Source organism: Bufo gargarizans, chromosome 4, assembly GCF_014858855.1.
Source record: "Bufo gargarizans isolate SCDJY-AF-19 chromosome 4, ASM1485885v1, whole genome shotgun sequence".
NCBI lineage: Eukaryota > Metazoa > Chordata > Amphibia > Anura > Bufonidae > Bufo > Bufo gargarizans.
In genome coordinates, this window is record NC_058083.1 from 15,730,209 (window position 1) to 15,751,739 (window position 21,531).

General features: G+C 44.5%; 1 protein-coding gene across 4 annotated transcripts in view; it reads left to right on the plus strand.

Moving 5' to 3' along the window:
- The window catches only part of PUM2 (pumilio RNA binding family member 2), a 56,437-nt gene that overhangs the window by 16,464 nt on the left and 18,442 nt on the right, over nucleotides 1–21,531 (plus strand). Inside the window, exons 5-14 of one of the 4 annotated variants that reach the window (XM_044289533.1) lie at nucleotides 10,356–10,543; nucleotides 12,581–12,753; nucleotides 13,170–13,440; nucleotides 14,233–14,335; nucleotides 14,956–15,072; nucleotides 16,029–16,183; nucleotides 17,042–17,171; nucleotides 17,250–17,393; nucleotides 17,645–17,929; nucleotides 19,936–20,082. In XM_044289533.1, coding sequence (XP_044145468.1) covers nucleotides 10,356–10,543; nucleotides 12,581–12,753; nucleotides 13,170–13,440; nucleotides 14,233–14,335; nucleotides 14,956–15,072; nucleotides 16,029–16,183; nucleotides 17,042–17,171; nucleotides 17,250–17,393; nucleotides 17,645–17,929; nucleotides 19,936–20,082 — 1,713 coding nt within the window. Of the gene's footprint in view, nucleotides 1–10,355; nucleotides 10,544–12,580; nucleotides 12,754–13,169; nucleotides 13,441–14,232; nucleotides 14,336–14,955; nucleotides 15,073–16,028; nucleotides 16,184–17,041; nucleotides 17,172–17,249; nucleotides 17,394–17,644; nucleotides 17,930–19,935; nucleotides 20,173–21,531 lie in introns of all 4 variants that reach the window. The other 3 variants (XM_044289532.1, XM_044289531.1, XM_044289530.1) reach the window with 3 other exon arrangements.

Sequence of the window (21,531 nt, forward strand, 5' to 3'; positions counted from 1 at the left end):
GCGCAACCGGTTGAGCATGCATGCATACGGCCACTCCATTCATTTCTAAGGGAATGTCGGAGATACAGACGTGGACAAAATTGTTGGTACCCTTTGGTCAATGAAAGAAAAAGTCACAATGGTCACAGAAATAACTTTAATCTGACAAAAGTAATAATAAATTAAAATTCTATAAATGTTAACCAATGAAAGTCAGACATTGTTTTTCAACCATGCTTCAACAGAATTATGTAAAAAAATAAACTCATGAAACAGGCATGGACAAAAATGATGGTACCCCTAACTTAATATTTTGTTGCGCAACCTTTTGAGGCAATCACTGCAATCAAACGCTTCCTGTAACTGTCAATGAGACATCTGCACCTCTCAGCAGGTATTTTGGCCCACTCCTCATGAGCAAACTGCTCCAGTTGTGTCCGGTTTGAAGGGTGCCTTTTCCAGACTGCATGTTTCAGCTCCTTCCAAAGATGCTCAATAGGATTGAGGTCAGGGCTCATAGAAGGCCACTTTAGAATAGTCCAATTTTTTCCTCTTAGCCATTCTTGGGTGTTTTTAGCGGTGTGTTTTGGGTCATTGTCCTGTTGCAAGACCCATGACCTGCGACTGAGACCAAGCTTTCTGACACTGGCTAGTACATTTCTCTCTAGAATTCCTTGATAGTCTTGAGATTTCATTGTACCCTGCACAGATTCAAGACACCCTGTGCCAGACGCAGCAAAGCAGCCCCAGAACATAACAGAGCCTCCTCCATGTTTCACAGTAGGGACAGTGTTCTTTTCTTGATATGCTTCATTTTTTCGTCTGTGAACATACAGCTGATGTGCCTTGGCAAAAACTTCGATTTTTGTCTCATCTGTCCACAGGACATTCTCCCAGAAGCTTTGTGGCTTGTCAACATGTAGTTTGGCATATTCCAGTCTTGCTTTTTTATGATTCGTTTTCAACAATGGTGTCCTCCTTGGTCGTCTCCCATGTAGTCCACTTTGGCTCAAACAACGACGGATGGTGCGATCTGACACTGATGTTCCTTGAGCATGAAGTTCACCTTGAATCTCTTTAGAAGTCTTTCTAGGCTCTTTTGTTACCATTCGGATTATCCGTCTCTTAGATTTGTCATCAATTTTCCTCCTGCGGCCACGTCCAGGGAGGTTGGCTACAGTCCCATGGATCTTAAACTTATGAATAATATGTGCAACTGTACTCACAGGAACATCTAGTTGCTTGGAGATGGTCTTATAGCCTTTACCTTTAACATGCTTGTCTATAATTTTCTTTCTGATCTCTTGAGACAGCTCTTTCCTTTGCTTCCTCTGGTCCATGTCGAGTGTGGTACACACCATATCACCAAACAACACAGTGATTACCTGGAGCCATATATATAGGCCCAATGGCTGATTACAAGGTTGTAGACACCTGTGATGCTAATTAGTGGACACACCTTGAATTAACATGTCCCTTTGGTCACATTATGTTCTGTGTTTTCTAGGGGTACCATCATTTTTGTCCATGCCTGTTTCATGAGTTTATTTTTTTACATAATTCTGTTGAAGCATGGTTGAAAAACAATGTCTGACTTTCATTGGTTAACATTTATAGAATTTTAATTTATTATTACTTTTGTCAGATTAAAGTTATTTCTGTGACCATTGTGACTTTTTCTTTCATTGACCAAAGGGTACCAACAATTTTGTCCACGTCTGTAGGTGAGCGCTGTACTTGACAGCCTCCTGAACTCTTATAGAAATGAATGGAGCGGCCATGCAGGTGCAAAGGTAGGGCCCCCCACTGATGTAATAGCTATCCTCTGTCCACAGATGTCCTTAATGTAACTGGAATACACTTTTACGGGTCCATTCAGACGTCCGTAGTGCATTGTGGATCTGCAATACACCCGGCCGGCACCCCTATAGAACTGCCTATTCTTGTCCGCAATTGCATTTTTTTTATGGAGCTGCGGACCGGAAGATTGGGGGCGCACTCTGGAAATGCGGATGCGGAGAGCACATAGTGTGCTCTCTGCATGCATTCTGTCGCCATAGACAATGAATGGGTCCGCACCCATTCTGCAATTTGCGGAACGGATGCGGACCCATTATACGGACGTGTGAATGGAGCCTAAAGGTGTCATTCCATGAAAAGTATTAATCACCTATCCACAGTGGGGTCCCTCTGTAGGGTCTCTTAGCGCTCATGTCAATCTACTTCTGTGTTCTCTTGAACGGGACCGGTTCTCGCAGTAGTGCCACAGCCTTCTCTCAGTAAACCTAGCACAGCGCCGTATATTGTATAGTGGCCGTGGTTGGTATCGCAGCTCATCCCCATTCACTTCTATGGAGCTGAGCTGCACTTAGGCCATTTGACCGATGAACGTGTCATCACACAACCTAGGGTAAGCTACTGCAAGTGTCGCTGCCTTCTCAAACAGCTGCTCCGTGAAGGTCCCGGGTGTCTGACACCCACTGAGGATAGGTCGCAAGTGTGAAAATCCCGGAAATCCATTTAATGAGTTTGGCTCACAGGGTAGCTACCTATAGATGACACTAGAGGTTTCTTCTTTCTGGAGCAGAGCTAATTTGCATACCTTTTCTCAGGGAGCATCGTCTGGAAGACCATACACTGTATATGGCGGATACGTTGTACCTGGTGAATTTGCTGTACACATTACTCCTGGATATCGCCACTATTTTACAGGCCAGCCTGGCTTGATGCATATGATTTCCAGTTCAAAACCATTCTCGCGCAGTTATGCCAACAAACTTTTGTAGCTGCATTATTAATCTGGCCTATTGTGTGTGCAGATCCTGCCCTTATGTTCGTATGCACGTACACACACACACACAGAACTGCCACTGTTTAAAGGGGTGTTCCTGGACTTGGATACTCCTGGCCCACCCCCAGGACACCTCCACCGACCAGCTGTTTTGGCCAACTTCTGCCACCAGAAACCAGTGCAGGATCTGGAAGCAGAAGGCTCCAAGTAGTGGCCGTGTAGGGTACTGCAGCTCAGCTCCTGTTCCAGTGAATTTGTGCTGAGCTGCAGTATGTGGGGGCCGGCAGCTACAGAGTGGACCGAGCCTTCTGTCGTCTGTACAGTCCTGGTTGCTGGCGGCACCCGGGATTTACTCACTCCCAGGTATACTTTTTAGGCTAGTGTGGAACTTAGAGGGCCTTTCACTACAATAAAAAATCTAAACTAAGCATACAGACATGGAGAGCGGCGCCCAGGGATCTCCCTGCACTTACTATTATCCCTGGGCGCCGCTCCATTCTCCCGGTATTGGCTCCGGTATCTTCAGATTTTCGGCTCAACTGGGAGGAGCCTGCCGGCGTCTCCTTCTCCCAGGCTGGAGCGCTGGCCAATCGCAGCGCTCAGCTCATAGCCTGAGGTTTGTTTTTTTTCTCCGCAAAAATGTTCTATCATAGGGCTGGCAGAATACGGGACCCACACGGCCGGTATCCGTATTTTGCGGACTGCAAAACACATACGGTCATCTAAATGAGCCCTTACTGTAGATAATAACCCAAATCGTGGTTACAGATTACCTTTTAAAGGGGTAATGTAGAATTAGAAAAACATGTTGGCTTTCTTCTGAAAACAGCGCCACCCCTGTCATCAGGTTGTGTGCGGTATTACAGCTCAGCTCCATTGAAGTTAAGAGGTGGTGCTAGAATACCACACCAGGAAAACAGCCATGTTTTTCTAATCCTGGACAGACTCTTAAGCCGTGATTGGGTATCCTATGAATGTCCTAATCTGAATGGATTTGCTCTGGCGCCAGTTTCCCTTGAGTACGTTTATTTAGGAATAACAAGGAAACTGCTTCGTCATCTCGGTTACAATAAGTCCCTCATTCTCATGGGGTTTGAGTCACCGGTGAATGTGGACTTTATGTTTGCAATGAGTTTCCAGTTTTCTTCTCTATGGGATTTATTTATAAAAAAAAATTTCTCTCCATTTCTCTCAATTCCCAGTCACAATTCCACATGTTTTTATTTCTGAAACATTAGTGCAGAGACGTTTACTGTTTGCAAACCTTTAGACTGATGTCAGACATGGGTTTTTATTTTTATTTTTTTTGTGCATTTTTTTGTTTTTGGTGTTTTCTCTTTTTGCTGGGGTTGTGTGCCGCAGCCTAGATGTTACATGCAAGTATTACACAGGAAGAACATGAACCATTGTGTTTTTTTGTTTTTTTTTGATCAGTGTTGTTTTTTTCAAATCTCAATATCCTCTGGGTTTGCTTTTTCCTTTTTCTTATTGCCTGGCGGTTTCTTTGTTTTCTTGATGATGATTCAAAAAAAGAAAACGTTTGTGCAGTTATGTGATGTTTTTTTTTTAAGGTTGAGTTCACACTTCAGTTATTTGGTCAGTTAGGGCCCATGGTCATGGCCATTGCCTGGTTGTGCCCGTATTGCGGCCCGGAAGCAGCACATCCGCAATATATGGGCACCAGCCGTTTATGGAAAGATCTGATTTAAAATCAGAATTTTTGATGCGTGAAAAACGATGCTCAGGTGCACAGACACATTGACATGAATGGGTCAGGCTTCAGTCCAGATGCAGTGCGTTTGCATCACACTTTGCACCCTGATGGAAAACTCGCTTGTGTGAAAGAGGCCTAACTGATGGATATACCTTAAGTGTGAACTAGGCCTTAAAGAGAAGCTTTCATGGGTCCAGACATTTTAAAGTATCAGGATACGTAGGGCATAGTGCAGGGATCTAACTGCACTTACTATTTTTTCATGGCGCCGCTCCGTTCACCCGCTGTGGCCCCCGTTGTATTCTCCTGCCTAGTATGATAATTTTAGCATCGGAGCAATGAGGTGGAGACAGTCGTTCTCCGTGGGTGTCTCCTTCTCCCCTGGCTGTAGTGCAGTCCAATCACAGCGGAGAGCGTCAGGGAGAAGGCAACTTTTTTTTTTTTTTTCCCCTGACGCTCTCCGCTGCGATTGGACAGCACTACAGCCATAGCGGGTAAACGGAGCGGCGCCATGAAAAAATAGTAAGTGCAGTTAGATCCCTGCACTATGCCCTACGTATCCTGATGCTTAATTTAAAATGTCTGGACCCATGAAAGGTCCTCTTTAACCACTTCAGCCCCGCTAGCTGAAACCCCCTTCATGACCAGAGCACTTTTTACACTTCTGCACTACACTACTTTCACCGTTTATCGCTCGGTCATGCAGCTTACCACCCAAATTAATTTTACCTCCTTTTCTTCTCACTAATAGAGCTTTCATTTGGTGGTATTTTATTGCTGCTGACATTTTTACTTTTTTTTGTTATTAATCGAAATGTAACGATTTTTTTGCCAAAAAATGACATTTTTCACTTTCAGCTGTAAAATTTTGCAAAAAAAAACGACATCCATATATAAATTTTTCGCTAAATTTATAGTTCTACATGTCTTTGATAAAAAAAAATGTTTGGGCAAAAAAAAAATGGTTTGGGTAAAAGTTATAGCGTTTACAAACTATGGTACAAAAATGTGAATTTCCGCTTTTTGAAGCAGCTCTGACTTTCTGAGCACCTGTCATGATTCCTGAGGTTCTACAATGCCCAAACAGTAGAAAAACCCCACAAATGACCCCATTTCGGAAAGTAGACACCCTAAGGTATTCGCTGATGGGCATAGTTAGTTCATAGAACTTTTTATTTTGTCACAAGTTAGCGGAAAATGATGATGATTTTTTATTTTAATTTTTTTCTTACAAAGTCTCATATTCCACTAACTTGCGACAAAAAAAAAAAAATTCTAGGAACTCGCCATGCCCCTCACGGAATACCTTGGGGTGTCTTCTTTCCAAAATGGGGTCACTTGTGGGGTAGTTATACTGCCCTGGCAATTTAGGGGCCCAAATGTGTGAGAAGTACTTTGCAATCGAAATGTGTAAAAAATGACCGGTGAAATCCGAAAGGTGCACTTTGGAATATGTGCCCCTTTGCCCACCTTGGCTGCAAAAAAGTGTCACACATCTGGTATCGCCGTACTCAGGAGAAGTTGGGGAATGTGTTTTGGGGTGTCATTTTACATATACCCATGCTGGGTGAGAGAAATATCTTGGCAAAAGATAACTTTTCCCATTTTTTTATACAAAGTTGGCATTTGACCAAGATATTTTTCTCACCCAGCATGGGTATATGTAAAATGACACCCCAAAACACATTCCCCAACTTCTCCTGAGTACGGCGATACCACATGTGTGACACTTTTTTGCAGCCTAGATGCGCAAAGGTGCCCAAATTCCTTTTAGGAGGGCATTTTTAGACATTTGGATCCCAGACTTCTTCTCACGCTTTAGGGCCCCTAAAAAGCCAGGGCAGTATAAATACCCCACATGTGACCCCACTTTGGAAAGAAGACACCCCAAGGTATCCAATGAGGGGCCTGGCGAGTTCATAGAAATTATAATTTTTTTGCATAAGTTAGCGGATATTGATTTTTTTTTTTGTTTTTTTTTTTTCTCACAAAGTCTCACTTTCCGCTAACTTAGGACAAAAATTTCAATCTTTCATTGGCTCAATATGCCCCTCACGGAATACCTTGGGGTGTCTTCTTTCCGAAATGGGGTCACATGTGGGGTATTTATACTGCCCTGGCTTTTTAGGGGCCCTAAAGCGTGAGAAGAAGTCTGGAATATAAATGTCTAAAAATGTTTACGCATTTGGATTCTGTGAGGGGTATGGCGAGTTCATGTGAGATTTTATTTTTTGACACAAGTTAGTGGAATATGAGACTTAGTAAGAAAAAACTAAAACAAACAAAAAATTTCCGCTAACTTGGGCCAAAAAAATGTCTGAATGGAGCCTTACGGGGGGGGGGGGTGATCAATGACAGGGGGGTGATCACCCATATAGACTCCCGGATCACCCCCCTGTCATTGATCACCCCCCTGGTAAGGCTCCATTCAGACGTCCGTATGATTTTTACGGATCCATGGATACATGGATCGGATCCGCAAAACACATGCGGACGTCTGAATGGAGCCTTACAGGGGGGTTATCAATGACAGGGGGTGATCACCCCCCTGTCACTGATCACCCCCCCCCTGTAAGGCTCCATTCAGACGTCCGTATGATTTTTACGGATCCATAAAACACATGCGGATGTCTGAATGGAGCCTTACAGGGGGGTTATCAATGACAGGGGGTGATCAGGGTGATCACCCCCCCTGTCACTGATCACCCCCCCTGTAAGGCTCCATTCAGACGTCCGTATGATTTTTACGGATCCATGGATCGGATCCGCAAAACACATGCGGACGTCTGAATGGAGCCTTACAGGGGGGTTATCAATGACAGGGGGCGATCACCCCCCTGTCACTGATCACCCCCCCCCCCCCCCCCCTGTAAGGCTCCATTCAGACGTCCGTATGATTTTTACGGATCCATAAAACACATGCGGATGTCTGAATGGAGCCTTACAGGGGGGTTATCAATGACAGGGGGTGATCAGGGTGATCACCCCCCCTGTAAGGCTCCATTCAGACGTCCGTATGATTTTTACGGATCCATGGATACATGGATCGGATCCGCAAAACACATGCGGACGTCTGAATGGAGCCTTACAGGGGGGTTATCAATGACAGAGGGTGATCAGGGTGATCACCCCCCCTGTCACTGATCACCCCCCCTGTAAGGCTCCATTCAGACGTCCGTATGATTTTTTCGGATCCGCAAAACGCATGCGGACGTCTGAATGGAGCCTTACAGGGGGGTTATCAATGACAGGGGGTGATCAGGGTGATCACCCCCCCTGTCACTGATCACCCCCCCTGTAAGGCTCCATTCAGACGTCCGTATGATTTTTACGGATCCATGGATCGGATCCGCAAAACACATGCGGACGTCTGAATGGAGCCTTGCAGGGGGGTGATCAATGACAGGGGGTGATCAGGGAGTGTATATGGGTGATCACCCGCCTGTCATTGATCACCCCCCTGTAAGGCTCCATTCAGACGTCCGCATGTGTTTTGCGGATCCGATCCGTGGATCCGTAAAAATCATACGGACATCTGAACGGAGCCTGACAGGGGGGTGATCAATGACAGGGGGGTGATCAATGACAGGGGGGTGATCAATGACAGGGGGGTGATCAATGACAGGGGGGTGATCAATGACAGGGGGGTGATCAATGACAGGGGGGTGATCAATGACAGGGGGGTGATCAGGGAGTTTATATGGGGTGATCATGGGTGATCAGGGGTTCATAAAGGGTTAATAAGTGACGGGGGGGGGTGTAGTGTAGTGTTTGGGTGCGACTTTACTGACCTACCTGTGTCCTCTGGTGGTCGATCCTAACAAAAGGGACCACCAGAGGACCAGGTAGCAGGTATATTAGACGCTGTTATCAAAACAGCGTCTAATATACCTGTTAGGGGTTAAAAAATTCGGATCTCCAGCCTGCCAGCGAGCGATCGCCGCTGGCAGGCTGGAGATCCACTCGCTTACCCTCCGTTCCTGTGAGCGCGCGCGCCTGTGTGCGCGCGTTCACAGGAAATCCCGGCGCTCGCGAGATGACGCGTATATGCGTCGTCGTGCGCAGGGCTGCCGCCTCCGGACCGCACATCTGCGTTAGGCGGTCCGGAGGTGGTTAAGGCCTAGTTCACACTTAAGGTATATCCATCAGTTAGGCCTCATTCACACAAGCGAGTTTTCCATCAGAGTGCAAAGTGTGATGCAAACGCACTGCATCTGGACTGAAGCCCGACCCATTCATGTCAATGGGTCTGTGCACCTGAGCATCGTTTTTCACGATAAATTTAGTTTTTGCAGGCTTTTTTTATTTTATTTTTATTACCAATGTGACATTACAGAAGGGCACATACTTTCCCCTAAAATATAAATAATATAAATCAGGTGCTAATACATACTAAGAACGCCTCAAAAAAACGGATTGTCAGGTCTATTTGATGGATTCCCCCCTAAAAAGAAAAAAATGCCTGAGGTATAACTGTGTGTGAGGGAACCCTAATGCCACCTGTGTGCACGGTTGCGGGTTTCAAAACAAAATCAATGTTTTATTTTTATTTTTTATGTGGATTTTTTGTGTTTCTCCTCACCGAATCCGCCCCAAAAACTGCACTTGTTCCTTGCGGTTTTTGTTGTGGAATTGATGCATATTTTCCACACGTCTTACACACTGAACAAAAAAGCAGAGTGTACCTGAGATTTGTCTAATCTCGCACACTTTGCTGCTACTGTATCACGCTGCGCTTTTTCCATGTGTAATCTGCAACGTGTCGGGTAGCCTTATGGGGCTGATCTCCAGCCAGGGTGCCTCTATGCAGAATTATCTGTGATCTTACAGTGGTGGGCTTGTGTAAATAGCCTTGTTTTCAAATTGTGAGGGGATTTCGGGACCCTCTTCGGTTGACCAGAATCGATACGACCGCTTCTGGTTCTGGATGTCCCAGCGCTTCGGTACATCACACCAGCAACACATTAATTTCAAAGGGAATTGTGGTATTCTTCGATTCCGCTGCAGGACATTGAACACTTGATGAGGCCTGTTTTTTTTTCTATAGGGAAAATGAATAGCTGATCATATAATAGATAGCGGTGCGGAGGCCTTGGCTCATGAGGATTTTGTAGAGTATCTCTTTGTTCTAGCTAAGGGCTCAGTTCCCTGCAACACGGCCACGGGGCGCACAAGTTCGTGTGCAGGAGGCCTTATGCAGATCGCTGACCAAACACTGACCGTAGGGCTGCAGCTATCGATTATTTTAGTAATCAAATATTCTATCGATTAATACAATGATTAATTGAGTACTCTAATAAGAAAAGTTATTTAAATTATTAAAAAGAACATTTTCCTTTATAAAAACTCATCAGCTCCAGTATCTTCACGCAATCCTGATCATGTGCATTTACCCTAAGGCATAATTATCTGTGCCTAGTCCAACGAGGGGCATAACTTGGATAAAATTGAAAAGTGTTTCACTTTTCTACTAGGAGTTTCAGGTCCTCTTTCTTTCCTATGACATCTGGGGCTTCGTCCCTCCCCCATACTTAATACTGCAGCTTTACTTACTAGCCAGTTAGTACATTACAGCCTAGTCGGAATGAACAGAAACCACTGGTAAGAAAAGGACCCCTGGTATCTGCCACGCGTTTCTTAATAATTGAGGATCGATTTTGTTTTGCGTGTGGATCTCATAATTGTGTTTAGTCAAAAACTAGGACTGGACGCCTGAAAAAGTAAGAATGAAAATGTGTCCCACAGTAAGTGATTTTTCTCCAATTTGTTGCTTACGTGCAATCTGCTTGCCAAATACATCTTTACATGTAAGACCTGAGATGTGGAGGGCAGGAGCTGGGTTTAATGGTTTTACCATTTCTTCTCTTGTAGACCATTCCATGTCACAGCCGATCATGGTGCAGAGGAGACCCGGGCAAGGCTTTCAGGGAAATCATGACGTCAACTCTGTGCTGTCGCCACGCTCAGAAAGCGGCGGTCTGGGAGTCAGCATGGTGGAATATGTCTTGAGCTCCTCACCAGCCGATAAACTCGACCCAAGATTCAGGAAAGGAGCCTACGTGAGTGTGCGGTATAGAATCCTGCGTCATTCAGCACATGGATGTACACCTAGATGTCTACGTGCAGTGTTGACTGTGAGATGTGACTTTCTGCTGCCGAGGATGCACCCGGGTCACTTCAGTTGTGCCATGCAGTGCAGTCCTATCCTGTGGAGACTTGGGGCTCATGCACCTGACCGAGACATTGAGCGGGCCATATGTCCCGGAGCGGCATACATCGTGCGCACGGGAGCACACAGCATCATAGGTTACTATACCTTGCGCATCTGGCCACCTGTGGGACTACAGTCCTGCACTCATATGAATACAGGACAATAGTCCCGCGGGCGGCCCGATTCACACAGTATCATGGTAACCTATGATGCTGTGCGCTCTCATGCGCACGATGTATGCCGCTCCGGGACATATTGCCCGCTCATGGACCGTATGTCTCGGAGGGCATACGGTTGTGTGCATGATACCTTACAGGGGTCTTACAACTACATCAGGTTTTCACACAAGTCCTAAAAGTAGATAACTAAATCAAGAGTCAAAAATATTAGATTTGGTCATTTATTTAGTAAGAAAAATGATCCAATATCACATGTATGTGAGTGGAAAGAGGATGTGAGCCTTTGTTTTCAGTATCTGGTGTGACCGCCTTGTGCAGCAATAACTTCAACTAAACATTTCTGGTAATTGCTGATTAGTCCCGCACTTCAGCTTGGAGGAATTTTAGCCCATTCCTCCTTACAAATAGTTTCAACTCTATGTTGATGGGTTTCCTCCATAAACTGCTCACTTCTCAGGTTTATCCACAACACTTCCATTGGATTAAGGTCAGGACTTGGACCTGACCATTCCCAAACTTTAATTGTATTCTTCTTTAACCATTCTTTGGTAGAACAACTTGTGTGCTTAGGGTCAGTGTCTTGCTGCATGACCCATGTTCACTTGAGATTTGGCTCTCAGACAGATGTCCCGACATTTTCCTTTAAAATTTGCATAGAATTCATAGTTCCATCAATAATGGTAAGCCGTCCTGGCCCAGGTGCATCAAAACAGGCCCATACCAGGATACTACCACAACCACCATGTTTCACAGATGGCATAAGCTCTTCTGGCATGCAGTGTTTTGTTTTTTCTAAAATTAATGCTTCTCATTTAAACCAAAAAGTTATTGTTTTGGACTCATCCGTCCATAAAACATTGTTCTAGTAGGCTTCTGGCTTTAGTCTTTAGCAAACTGCAGATGGGCAGCAAGGTTATTTTTGGAGAGCAGCATATTGGTACTTGCAATCTTGCCATGCACACCATTGTTGTTCTGTGTGTTTTCCTGATAATGGACTCGTGAACATTGGTTAATGGGAGACAGGCCATTAGTTGATTAGAGGTTAGTTTGGGTTCCTTTGTGACCTGGTGAACTGTTACACGCCTTGCTGTTGGCGTGATCTTTTGTTGGTTGACCCCTCCTGGGGTACACAATCTGTCTGACTGTTGATTGGTTGGGTCCAAACTTTAGACGATTTTGTAACCTTTTCCAACCTGATGAGCAAAAACAGCTGTTCTTCTGAGGTCCTCAGAAGTCTCCTTAGTTCTTGCCATGATACACTTCCACAAACGTGTTGTGAAGATCAGACTTTGATAGATCTCTGTTCTTTACTCACTCACACCTGGTTGTCATCCCATTGATTGAAAACACCCTAATTTCACCTTCAAATTATCTTCTAATCCAAAAGGTTCGCATACTTTTGCCATTTTGATATTGAATCAATGTCCCTAATAAATAAATAAATGACCAAGTCTAATATGTTTTGACTTATTTGATTTGGTTTATATCTAGTTTTCAGGACTTGCATTAGTTGCTCTTTGACGGCCGGTATAGTGTCGCCTGCTGTGATATTCTCTCCAGAAAAATAAATCTGACGGACCCATTGTATTCTTCCTCATGTGAAAATGGGACCAAATGATGGATGGGGTTTTCATCAGGGATTATTACTGCCACAGTATTAAGATGTCCATGACATGGGAAGATTTAATCACTCCTCTTATCTGCAGGGTGTTAGAGACTGTGATTTAGATAGACCAGAGAAGGCAGAGCAGAAAAGCAAACCTTCACCATTCGAAGAAGAAAAGAAACGTGACCTGATGTCCACCGACGGTGATGAAGTCTCCAAATTAAATGGCCGAGGGCTTCCTAACGGGATTGATGCCGACTGCAAAGAATTTAAGTAAGAATTAGGATTTTTATTTTTTTTGAGAATGTCTATAATAGCTGGAGTCTTAAAGGGGCTGTGTACTAATTTCCAGACCTCTCAGATTGGCGGGACCCTCGTTATTGGTTGTACTTACCTGGGTCCCGGCTATGGTTTGCCGCCGCATGAGCATTTGACGTGACGTAAGGGGAGCAGCGGCATCAAACAGGAAGTTTTACATAGAGGGACCCAAGACGAGAGGAGGCCCGGGAGTGAATGAGCTGGGGATCAGGTAAGTCTAATCACCAGCGTGGGTCCCGCCAGTCTAAATGGTCTGAAAATTAGTGCGCAACCCCTTTAAAGAACCCTCTCAATCTGATATTATTTCTCTTCTGGTAATTTATTATTTCTGTATTGGATCACTCATTTGTGTGTTTTTTTTTTTATGACAGTCGCACTCCAGGAAGCCGCCAAGCTTCTCCAACAGAAATAGCGGATAGAATTGGCCAGAACCAAAATATGACTGAAGGGTTAGGGCAGCTTTCAAATCCTATGGTCAACAAGCCCCTCACAGATGAGTTTGTCAGCCCTGAAGGACAGAACCTGGATGGCATAGAACAAGTTGGCCTGGATTCACTGCAGTTTGACTACCCCGGGAACCCACTACCAATGGACTCTGCAGGAGGGGGTGTAGGGCTGTTTGACTACAACACCCAGCAGCAGGTTGGTTCTTCAGTAGTATTACTGTTAGTTTCCTAAAAAAGGAACATTTCCTTTTTTTGATTGGGCTTATCAAAGTTTGAAGTGCTCTGCCATGACTTCATTTTGTAAGATTAAATAAATCACAAAGTTACAGGCCAAGGGTCTTTAAGAGACCAGCTGTGTATGGAGACTTGTTGGCAATTGTCCATGGAAAAAGAATATGCAGAGAGGTATCTCCCAGGGAAAGAGAATCAGCTTGTTGGCTTCACCTTTTGGAACTGGCTCCCTATGAGTCAAGGTGACGACAGTGACGTGGGTCTCTTTCCTTGGGAGATACCGCCTTTTGTATTCTTTTCCCATAGAGCATTGCAAACAAGTCTTCATACCATGGAGAACTTCCAGTATGTCTTCATACATCTAGCCCAGGGATGGCCAACCTGCGGCTCTCCTGCTGTTGCAAAACTACACTTCCCAGCATGCCCAGACTATCTACAGCTATCTGCCTACAGCAGGGCATGGTGGGAATTGTAGTTTTACAGCAGCTGGAGAGCCGCAGGTTGGCCATCCCTGATTTAGCCAGTACTTTACCTAGCTGGAGTGGCAGCGTGCATGCTCAGCCTCTCCTCCATTTATCTGGGGGAAGACACAGGGCACCATTCTTATCATTTGTGGTGTCCCAGCAGTCGTACCCCCACCAATCACACTTAGCTTCTATCCATAGAATAGATAAGTTTTAATCTTGGGACAACCCCTGTAACTCAGCATAATGTGTTTTTTCCTGAGTAATCTGTAAAATGCTTTTATTCCCCCTAGCTCTTCCAGAGGCCTAATGCATTAACGGTGCAGCAATTAAATGCAGCCCAACAACAGCAGCAACAACAGTATGCGCTGGCGGCAGCACAGCAGCAACACATCGGTATGTGAAGATTTCCTTTTATATAACTACTGGGTTCCATTAGCCTCTTGTATTCATATACATAACATTAGCCTAATAATGTATCTAGGCCAGTGTATGGCATAGTAAGCTATTACTTATCAATAGGCGCCATCACTGCCCAGCCTGCGCTCCGCACTGTGACCTAAAGCTGTCCAATCACACTTTGGCTGCTGAAGTCACCAGTATTTGATTTCTTGGCTAAATTCTATCCATGATCTGTGCTGCTGGCAGCATTTACCATAGGCAGCTTTTTCTCCACAGTTAATACGGCCTGCAGGAGCATTTAGATATATATTTACCACCCCATGGGTGAGTGTTAGGCTGCTGCAGGTCCAACTGTTGGGACCCTTATCAAACTACAAGATGTTCTCCAACATGACTACAGTTAGGAGGTGTTTTAGATGAGGCATCGGGCACCTGCAGTCAGACCTCTCCCAATCTAACCTTCGCTTCTATGCATATAGGTGGCTCTGAATATTTGTCATCTACGTGCATGAATGTATCTGGGTGATTAAGCTGCTCTTTGTTTTCTCTGACGTGCTGCTGGCCTTCACTTGCTCGTGCTTCATGATTTTAATAAAGGTTTCTTTGTCCTCCAGCAGGCATGTTCTCTGCAGGCCTGGCACCAGCTGCCTTCATGCCAAACCCTTACATCATTAGCACCGCTCACCCTGGCACAGATCCATACACCGCTGCTGGTCTTGCTGCAACTTTAGGTATGTGTATGCATGTTAGGTGTTGCATTAGTTACCGGTATATATGTACAGTCACTGTGCAGCTAGTTATTCATGCACTTAGAGCTTGCTTAATCAATGGGACACCTATATCATGAATTATGTAAGCCTTACATTGCTTCTACCTGTCACAGAAGTGAAACTTCTAAGACAAAGAGTAACTAAACTTATATTATTTATTTTACGCACTTATATAGCGCTGCTATATTCCACAGCACTTTACAGATGTTAGCATCAGGCTGTCCCCAATGGGGCTCACAATCTAAGGTCCCTCTGAGTATGTCTTTGAAGTGTGGCAGGAAACCGGAGAACCTGGAGGAAACCCCCGCAAGCACGGGGAGAACATACAAACTCCATGCAAATGTGGTCCTTGGTCAGATTCTCACCCAGGACCCCGGCACTGCTAGGCACCAGTGTGAGCCCTGATGCACTCTGCCAGGTTTTAGCTGATTGGTGCAGGCTCCTGCCTGTGCACGCGCTCCTCTCAGCTCAAAGCTCTCTTTACCACATCGGTACGAGAGCCTTGGAACTGAGAGAAGCGCGTGCACAGGCAGGAGCCTGCTCCAATCAGCTAAAACCTGGCAGTGCGCATCAATACAGGGTACCAATGTGCTGTGCCAGAATTAGCTTTGGGGGACTGCAGGCAGGACCGCGATCTGTGCTCCCTCCGGTGCAGAGTTCTGTACATCAGCAGAAATCCGTACAGCGCTGACGGGAATGATGTACTGTCAAGAATTTTGGATAACTTTTTAAGTTACTAAACAACTTTATTAATAAATTAAGTTTATTAACAAAATTATTTTGGGGCTATTTAGAAAAGTTTAAAATAAACTTGTATAAAAGTTTAGTTAGCTCTTTTAATGTTAATCCGCCTTTTGTTCGGTAAGTTAATAGAGTAGTGAATTACTGATGAGGCTTTTATTGGTGTTTCCTCACAGGACCTGCGGTTGTACCACCACAATATTATGGCGTACCCTGGGGAGTATATCCAGCTGGACTGTTTCAACAGCAGGCTGCCGCCGCCGCTGCGGCCTCTGCCGCTAACAGCAACAACCAACAGGCGGCAACACAAGCAAACCAGGGTCAGCAGCAGGTACTGATCCAACGCAGGTTCATTTAAATTAATTGGATTGCATATAAAATTGCCAGTCTATCATTTAGCCAGAGAGGACAATAAAGCCTCATTCACACGTCAGTGACTGTGAGCCAAAACCAGGTGCAGAGCCTCCTCAGACATGGGGTGTAATGGAAAGATCTGCACCTGGTCTATGTTTAGAGCCGCAACTGGTTTTGGCTCAAAATCACTGATGGAAATCACTGACCAAACACTGAAGTGTTAATGAGGCATAACTGTGGTAAAAATTATAAAATAAACCAATTGGTGTAGATCTTAAAGCGCATCTGTTGACAGATTTGTACATTTGAAAGTATCTGACCTGTTTCCTTCAGCTACCAAGCGCATATTCATCTGTGTTGGTCCCATGTTCATATGTGCCCACATTGCTGAGAAAAATGAAGTTTTAATATATGCAAATGATCCTCTAGGAGCAACTTGGGCGTTGCCATTGCACCTAAAAGCTCTTCTCTTTCTGCACTTGCCACGCCCTCTCCATTTTGACGGGGCCAGTCATAATGAGATTTCTACTGCCTGGTCCTGTCGGTGTTGAGGACACGGCAGTTAAAGAGAGCAGAGCCTCTAGGTGTAACGGCAACGCCCCCGTTGCTCCTAAAGGCTCATTTGCATATATTAAAACATCATATGAACATGGGACCATCACAGATGCCTTCAGCTGCCAAGCGCACGTGTAACAGGTCAGCCAGTGTCATAGGTACAAATCTGCTGACAGATGCCCTTTAAATATGACTTAACTGCCAAATATCAATCTATATTATATTTGTATATATTCTGACCAGCGCTGCTATTCAGCTCACAATAACGGATATGTTTTAGGTAATGAGGGCTGCAGCCAACCAGCGTCCACTCACTCCCAGCCAAGGACAGCAGGGACAGCAGACTGACTCGCTCGCAGCGGCAAATTCTGCCCTTGCATTTGGACAAAGTCTGGCTACTAGCATGTCAGGTGTGATGAGGTAATATACATCTTGGCCGATGGTTGGTAAAGAACAGTGGTGGAACTCCTTTATTTTTCCCGTTGCAGGCTACCAAGTTCTTGCTCCCACTGCCTATTACGATCAGAATGGTGCCTTGGTGGTTGGTCCTGGAGCAAGAGCAGGGCTTGCTGCCCAAGTGCGGCTAGTGGCATCCACGCCAGTCCTCATCAGCCCTGCAGCTGCACAAGCAGGTATGTGTATGTGGTAGATGGTCTGTTTAGCAGTATTACAAGGGTTCATGCTTGTATACCAGTTGTAGTATGTTAAAAGGTTATCCCACAAAAAAAAATAAAAAAAAAAATAAAAAAATACTACACACAATTATTGTAACTATAACAGTGCAAAAAAAAAAAAACCGCTGCTCTCCAGTATAATTTTGAAGCTGCTGGCATATTTTTTTTAACGGATTCTAAATTCACCCCCTTTCATTCTTTCCTGACAGCAGCTGCAGTATCTGCCACTGGTGCAAACAACCTCACAGCAGCCACGAATGGCATCTTCCGCCAATTGGCCCCTCAGCAGCAGCAACCCCAACAGCAGCAGTCCCAGCCTAATGCCAACCTCCATTCCAGCTCATTCTATGGAAATAACTCCCTGACCAACAGCTCCCAGAGCAGTTCTCTATTTTCACATGCACCCGGGCAACCTGGAAACACATCTCTGGGATTTGGAAGCAGCACCTCTCTGGGTGCAGCTATTGGCTCGGCCTTTGGCGGCTTTGGATCAGGTACGTTGGTGATCCTGGAGATATGGAAAAGCTGACAGTCAGTGCTTTTAGGAGAAAGGATATTGTAAATGGAAATTGTGTTCCATGTTTAATTTTACAGAGAACATTTAAGTAGATTAATGATGCCCTAACCTCAAGCGGCATGAAATACTGGCAGACTTTCAAATTACAGAGATCTATGTTTTAGTGCGAAACGCACTGGCATTTTTACAGAAAACTGCCTTTTACGTCCCAGTCGCCGCTATTAGGTAGGGAGCTGACCAACAAATTTACCAAAACCTGTGTCAGAAAACTGTCATACATTACAGTGGAAATTTTAAGCTAGCTCCTGGCTGGCATAGATCTCATTTTCTGGTGCACAGACCTTCTTTAGATATGGAAATATTAAAAGATAGCAGATCACTAATTTTAATTTTTCTACTGCACTCCATTCCCTGCTGTCAGCGCTATGAGCTGCACGGAAATGCACAGGACTGCTGAGCTGTTCTAACATAATGGAGAGGACTCATGTGAGCGTGCACAGCAGTCCTGACAATGTATTTCAAAGCAGCTGTGACCGCTGACCGCATGGGGAACGAGGGGAAGTGAAAAGAAAGTGACCTGCACTCCATATCAGCAGTACTGCAGATTCCCTCTAAGGCCTATTGCATACGACCGTATGGCTTTTTCAATGTTTTGCAGTCTGCTAAAAATACGGATGACATCCGTGTGCATTCATTTTTTTACGGAACATCTGGCCCTTAATAGAACAGTACTATCCTTGTCCTTTATGTGAACAATAAGGGTCCATTCACACGTCTTCAAAACGGGTCCGCAACCGTTACGCAATTTTGCGGAACAGGTGCGGACCCATTTATTTTAATGGGGCCGGAATGTGCTGTCTGCATCTGCAGACATGTCCTAGTCTTGTCCGCAAGGCGGAACGCACATGTCCGTGTTTTGCAGATCCACAAAACCCATACAGACGTGTGAATGGACCCTTTATAGGACATGTTCTATCTTTAAACGGAAATACGGAAACGGAATGCATACGGGGTAGATCCCATTTTTTTGCGGACCAATTGAAATGAATGGTACTGTATACGGAAGGCAAAAAACTGAACGTAAACGGGGGGGGGGGGGGGGGGAGCGCGTGCAAGCGTGCAAGAAGCCTAAGGGTCATGCGCCTCTCAATACTTTTGGCACATCTCATGCTAGTGTGTGTGTGTGTGTGTGTGTATATACATATACACACACTAGCGTAAGAAACACCAGTCTTAATAAATTTCCCACATAGTTTTTAAAAAGAGTCGGACACTGTAAGAAGTGTCCGCTGGGTCAGTCATACGGACTCTCTCTGGTCAAACACTCATCGCTTATTCTGTGGATAGGTGATAAGTTTTAATCTCGTTATAACCAGTTTAAGGCCAAAAATATTGTGGTTTTTAAGGGGTTAAGCAGAGAACCTGTGGCATATAGCAGCATTCGTAGTTTTATGATATTGTAGGTTGTAATTTTAAGCCTAGGACCTTTTACGTTGTTACAGATTTAAAGGGGATATGTCATCAGAAAAATGACCTATTTTAGCTTTTATGTCAAACATATTTTTGTTTTAATTTTAAATTGTCCATGTCATTATCTATATTATATAAAATCCTGAAATCCTGCAGGATCTATATCAATATCTGGTTTAATTAGTGAAATTATAGGTGCTACATTCCCTTTAAAAGTGAATACCACCTAAGAAAAAGTCTATGATCTGATTATGAATCACATCAACATTTTATGAAGTATTTGAAAGTCCCTAAGAACTGGATTTACAGAAAGTAGTTATTTCTTGAGGTGTTGTCCTCAGACGCCTGATATCAGGTCTAGGAAACGTCGGATTACAGGATTTTTTTCTCTCTCTCTCGGCGTGTGTCAGTTTTCTTCAGTGTCATCTCTGTTCATCGTCTTGCAGTCTGGGATATTCCTTCATGAGCACTGTCTAGTTTTCAGTTGTGTATTTCTGTCTGTTTTCCACACAGTCGGGAATTCTGCCGGTGGTAGTGGCTCGAGAAGAGATTCTCTGTCTGCTAGTTCGGACTTGTACAAAAGGTCTGGCAGCAGCCTGGCACCCATAGGGCAACCCTTTTACAATAGCCTGGGATTCTCCTCATCTCCAAGCCCAATAGGTATGCCTCTTCCAAGCCAAACGCCCGGGCATTCACTAACCCCGCCGCCGTCACTTCCATCACATGGATCGTCATCCAGTTTGCATTTAGGTAAAGAAAGCCTGGTCTGTGCTGTTTTATGTGCGTCTGTGCCAGTGATCGTGTCTGTGTTCCAGTTTTAGTATCTGTTATTTGGAGGTGTGTTTTATGTCCTGTCATTGCTTTGCTTTGTACTGTTTGTTGTGAATCCACAACATGTAAGGGTTTTTGCCTTTTTTTTCTTGCTGGTCTCTTTTACACGTTTTTTAAAGGCCATGGACACCTTCGGAGGCATTTTTTAAGATTCCTTTTTACTCATTTTGAGCTAAAAATCATTTCAATGAGTCTTTATTAAAAAATGTTCAGCCATTTTCTGAGATACCAGGGTTAAAAATCTGTCTGCAAGCTATCAGTCTGTTTTCTTTGAATCCTGTCATCTGACAGCTCATGTGTAACTCTTAATTCTGAACTCCTGATCTCATAACTACTTATTTAAAGGGGTTCTGCTTTTAAACTGATGATCTATCCTCTGGATAGATCATCAGCATCTGATCTGCAGGGGTCCGACACCCGGGACCCCTGCTGATCCCTGTTTAAGAAGGCAGCCGCTCTGGCAGTAGTGCCGCGGCCTTCTAGCTGTTGCCGTAGGACCAGTGATGTCACGACTAGTATCGCTGGCCTGGGCACGGCTAAGTGAACAGAGCTTAGCCCCTCCCCGGCCATTGATACTAGTCGTGACGTCACTGGGCCTGCAGTAAACAGCGAGAAGGCCGCAGCACTACTGCCAGCGCCGCTGCCTTCTTAAACAGCTGATCGGCAGGGGTCCCGGGTGTCGGACCCCCACAGATCAGATGCAGAAAAAACTGCAGAACCCCTTTAAGCCATATTCAGCTATAATCAGAGCTTATGTGGTCAGGAGATTAGAGATATGAGCTTCACATGAGCCGTCAGGAGACTTATTTCCAAGAAAACAGACTATGATCGCTTGAAAACAGACTGTTATTTTTTTTTTTTAACCCTTGTATCTCAGAAACAGTTGAACATTTTTAATAAAGACTAATTGACAAAAAACATTTTTTTGCCCAAAATGAGTAAAATGCAAAAATAAAAAAATACATTTAAGGTGTCCATAGCCTTTAGGGTAAATGAACACGATCTGGATCGAGTGCAGATTTGCACGCAGAAAATCCGCACCGTCATGTACATTGTATTCTATGAGAATTCGAAATTCTCATGCACACAATGCTGATTTTTTTTTTTTTTTTTTTTTTTTTTTTTTCACTTAGATTTTGACCTACGGTGCGGATTTTAAAATCCACAGCATGTCAATTTGATTTTTCCTGACTGGATTTTCTCCATTCACTTCAATGGGGAGAGGAAAATCCGCACCAATTGATGCTGATTGACTGCACGGATTTCCCTGCGGATTTC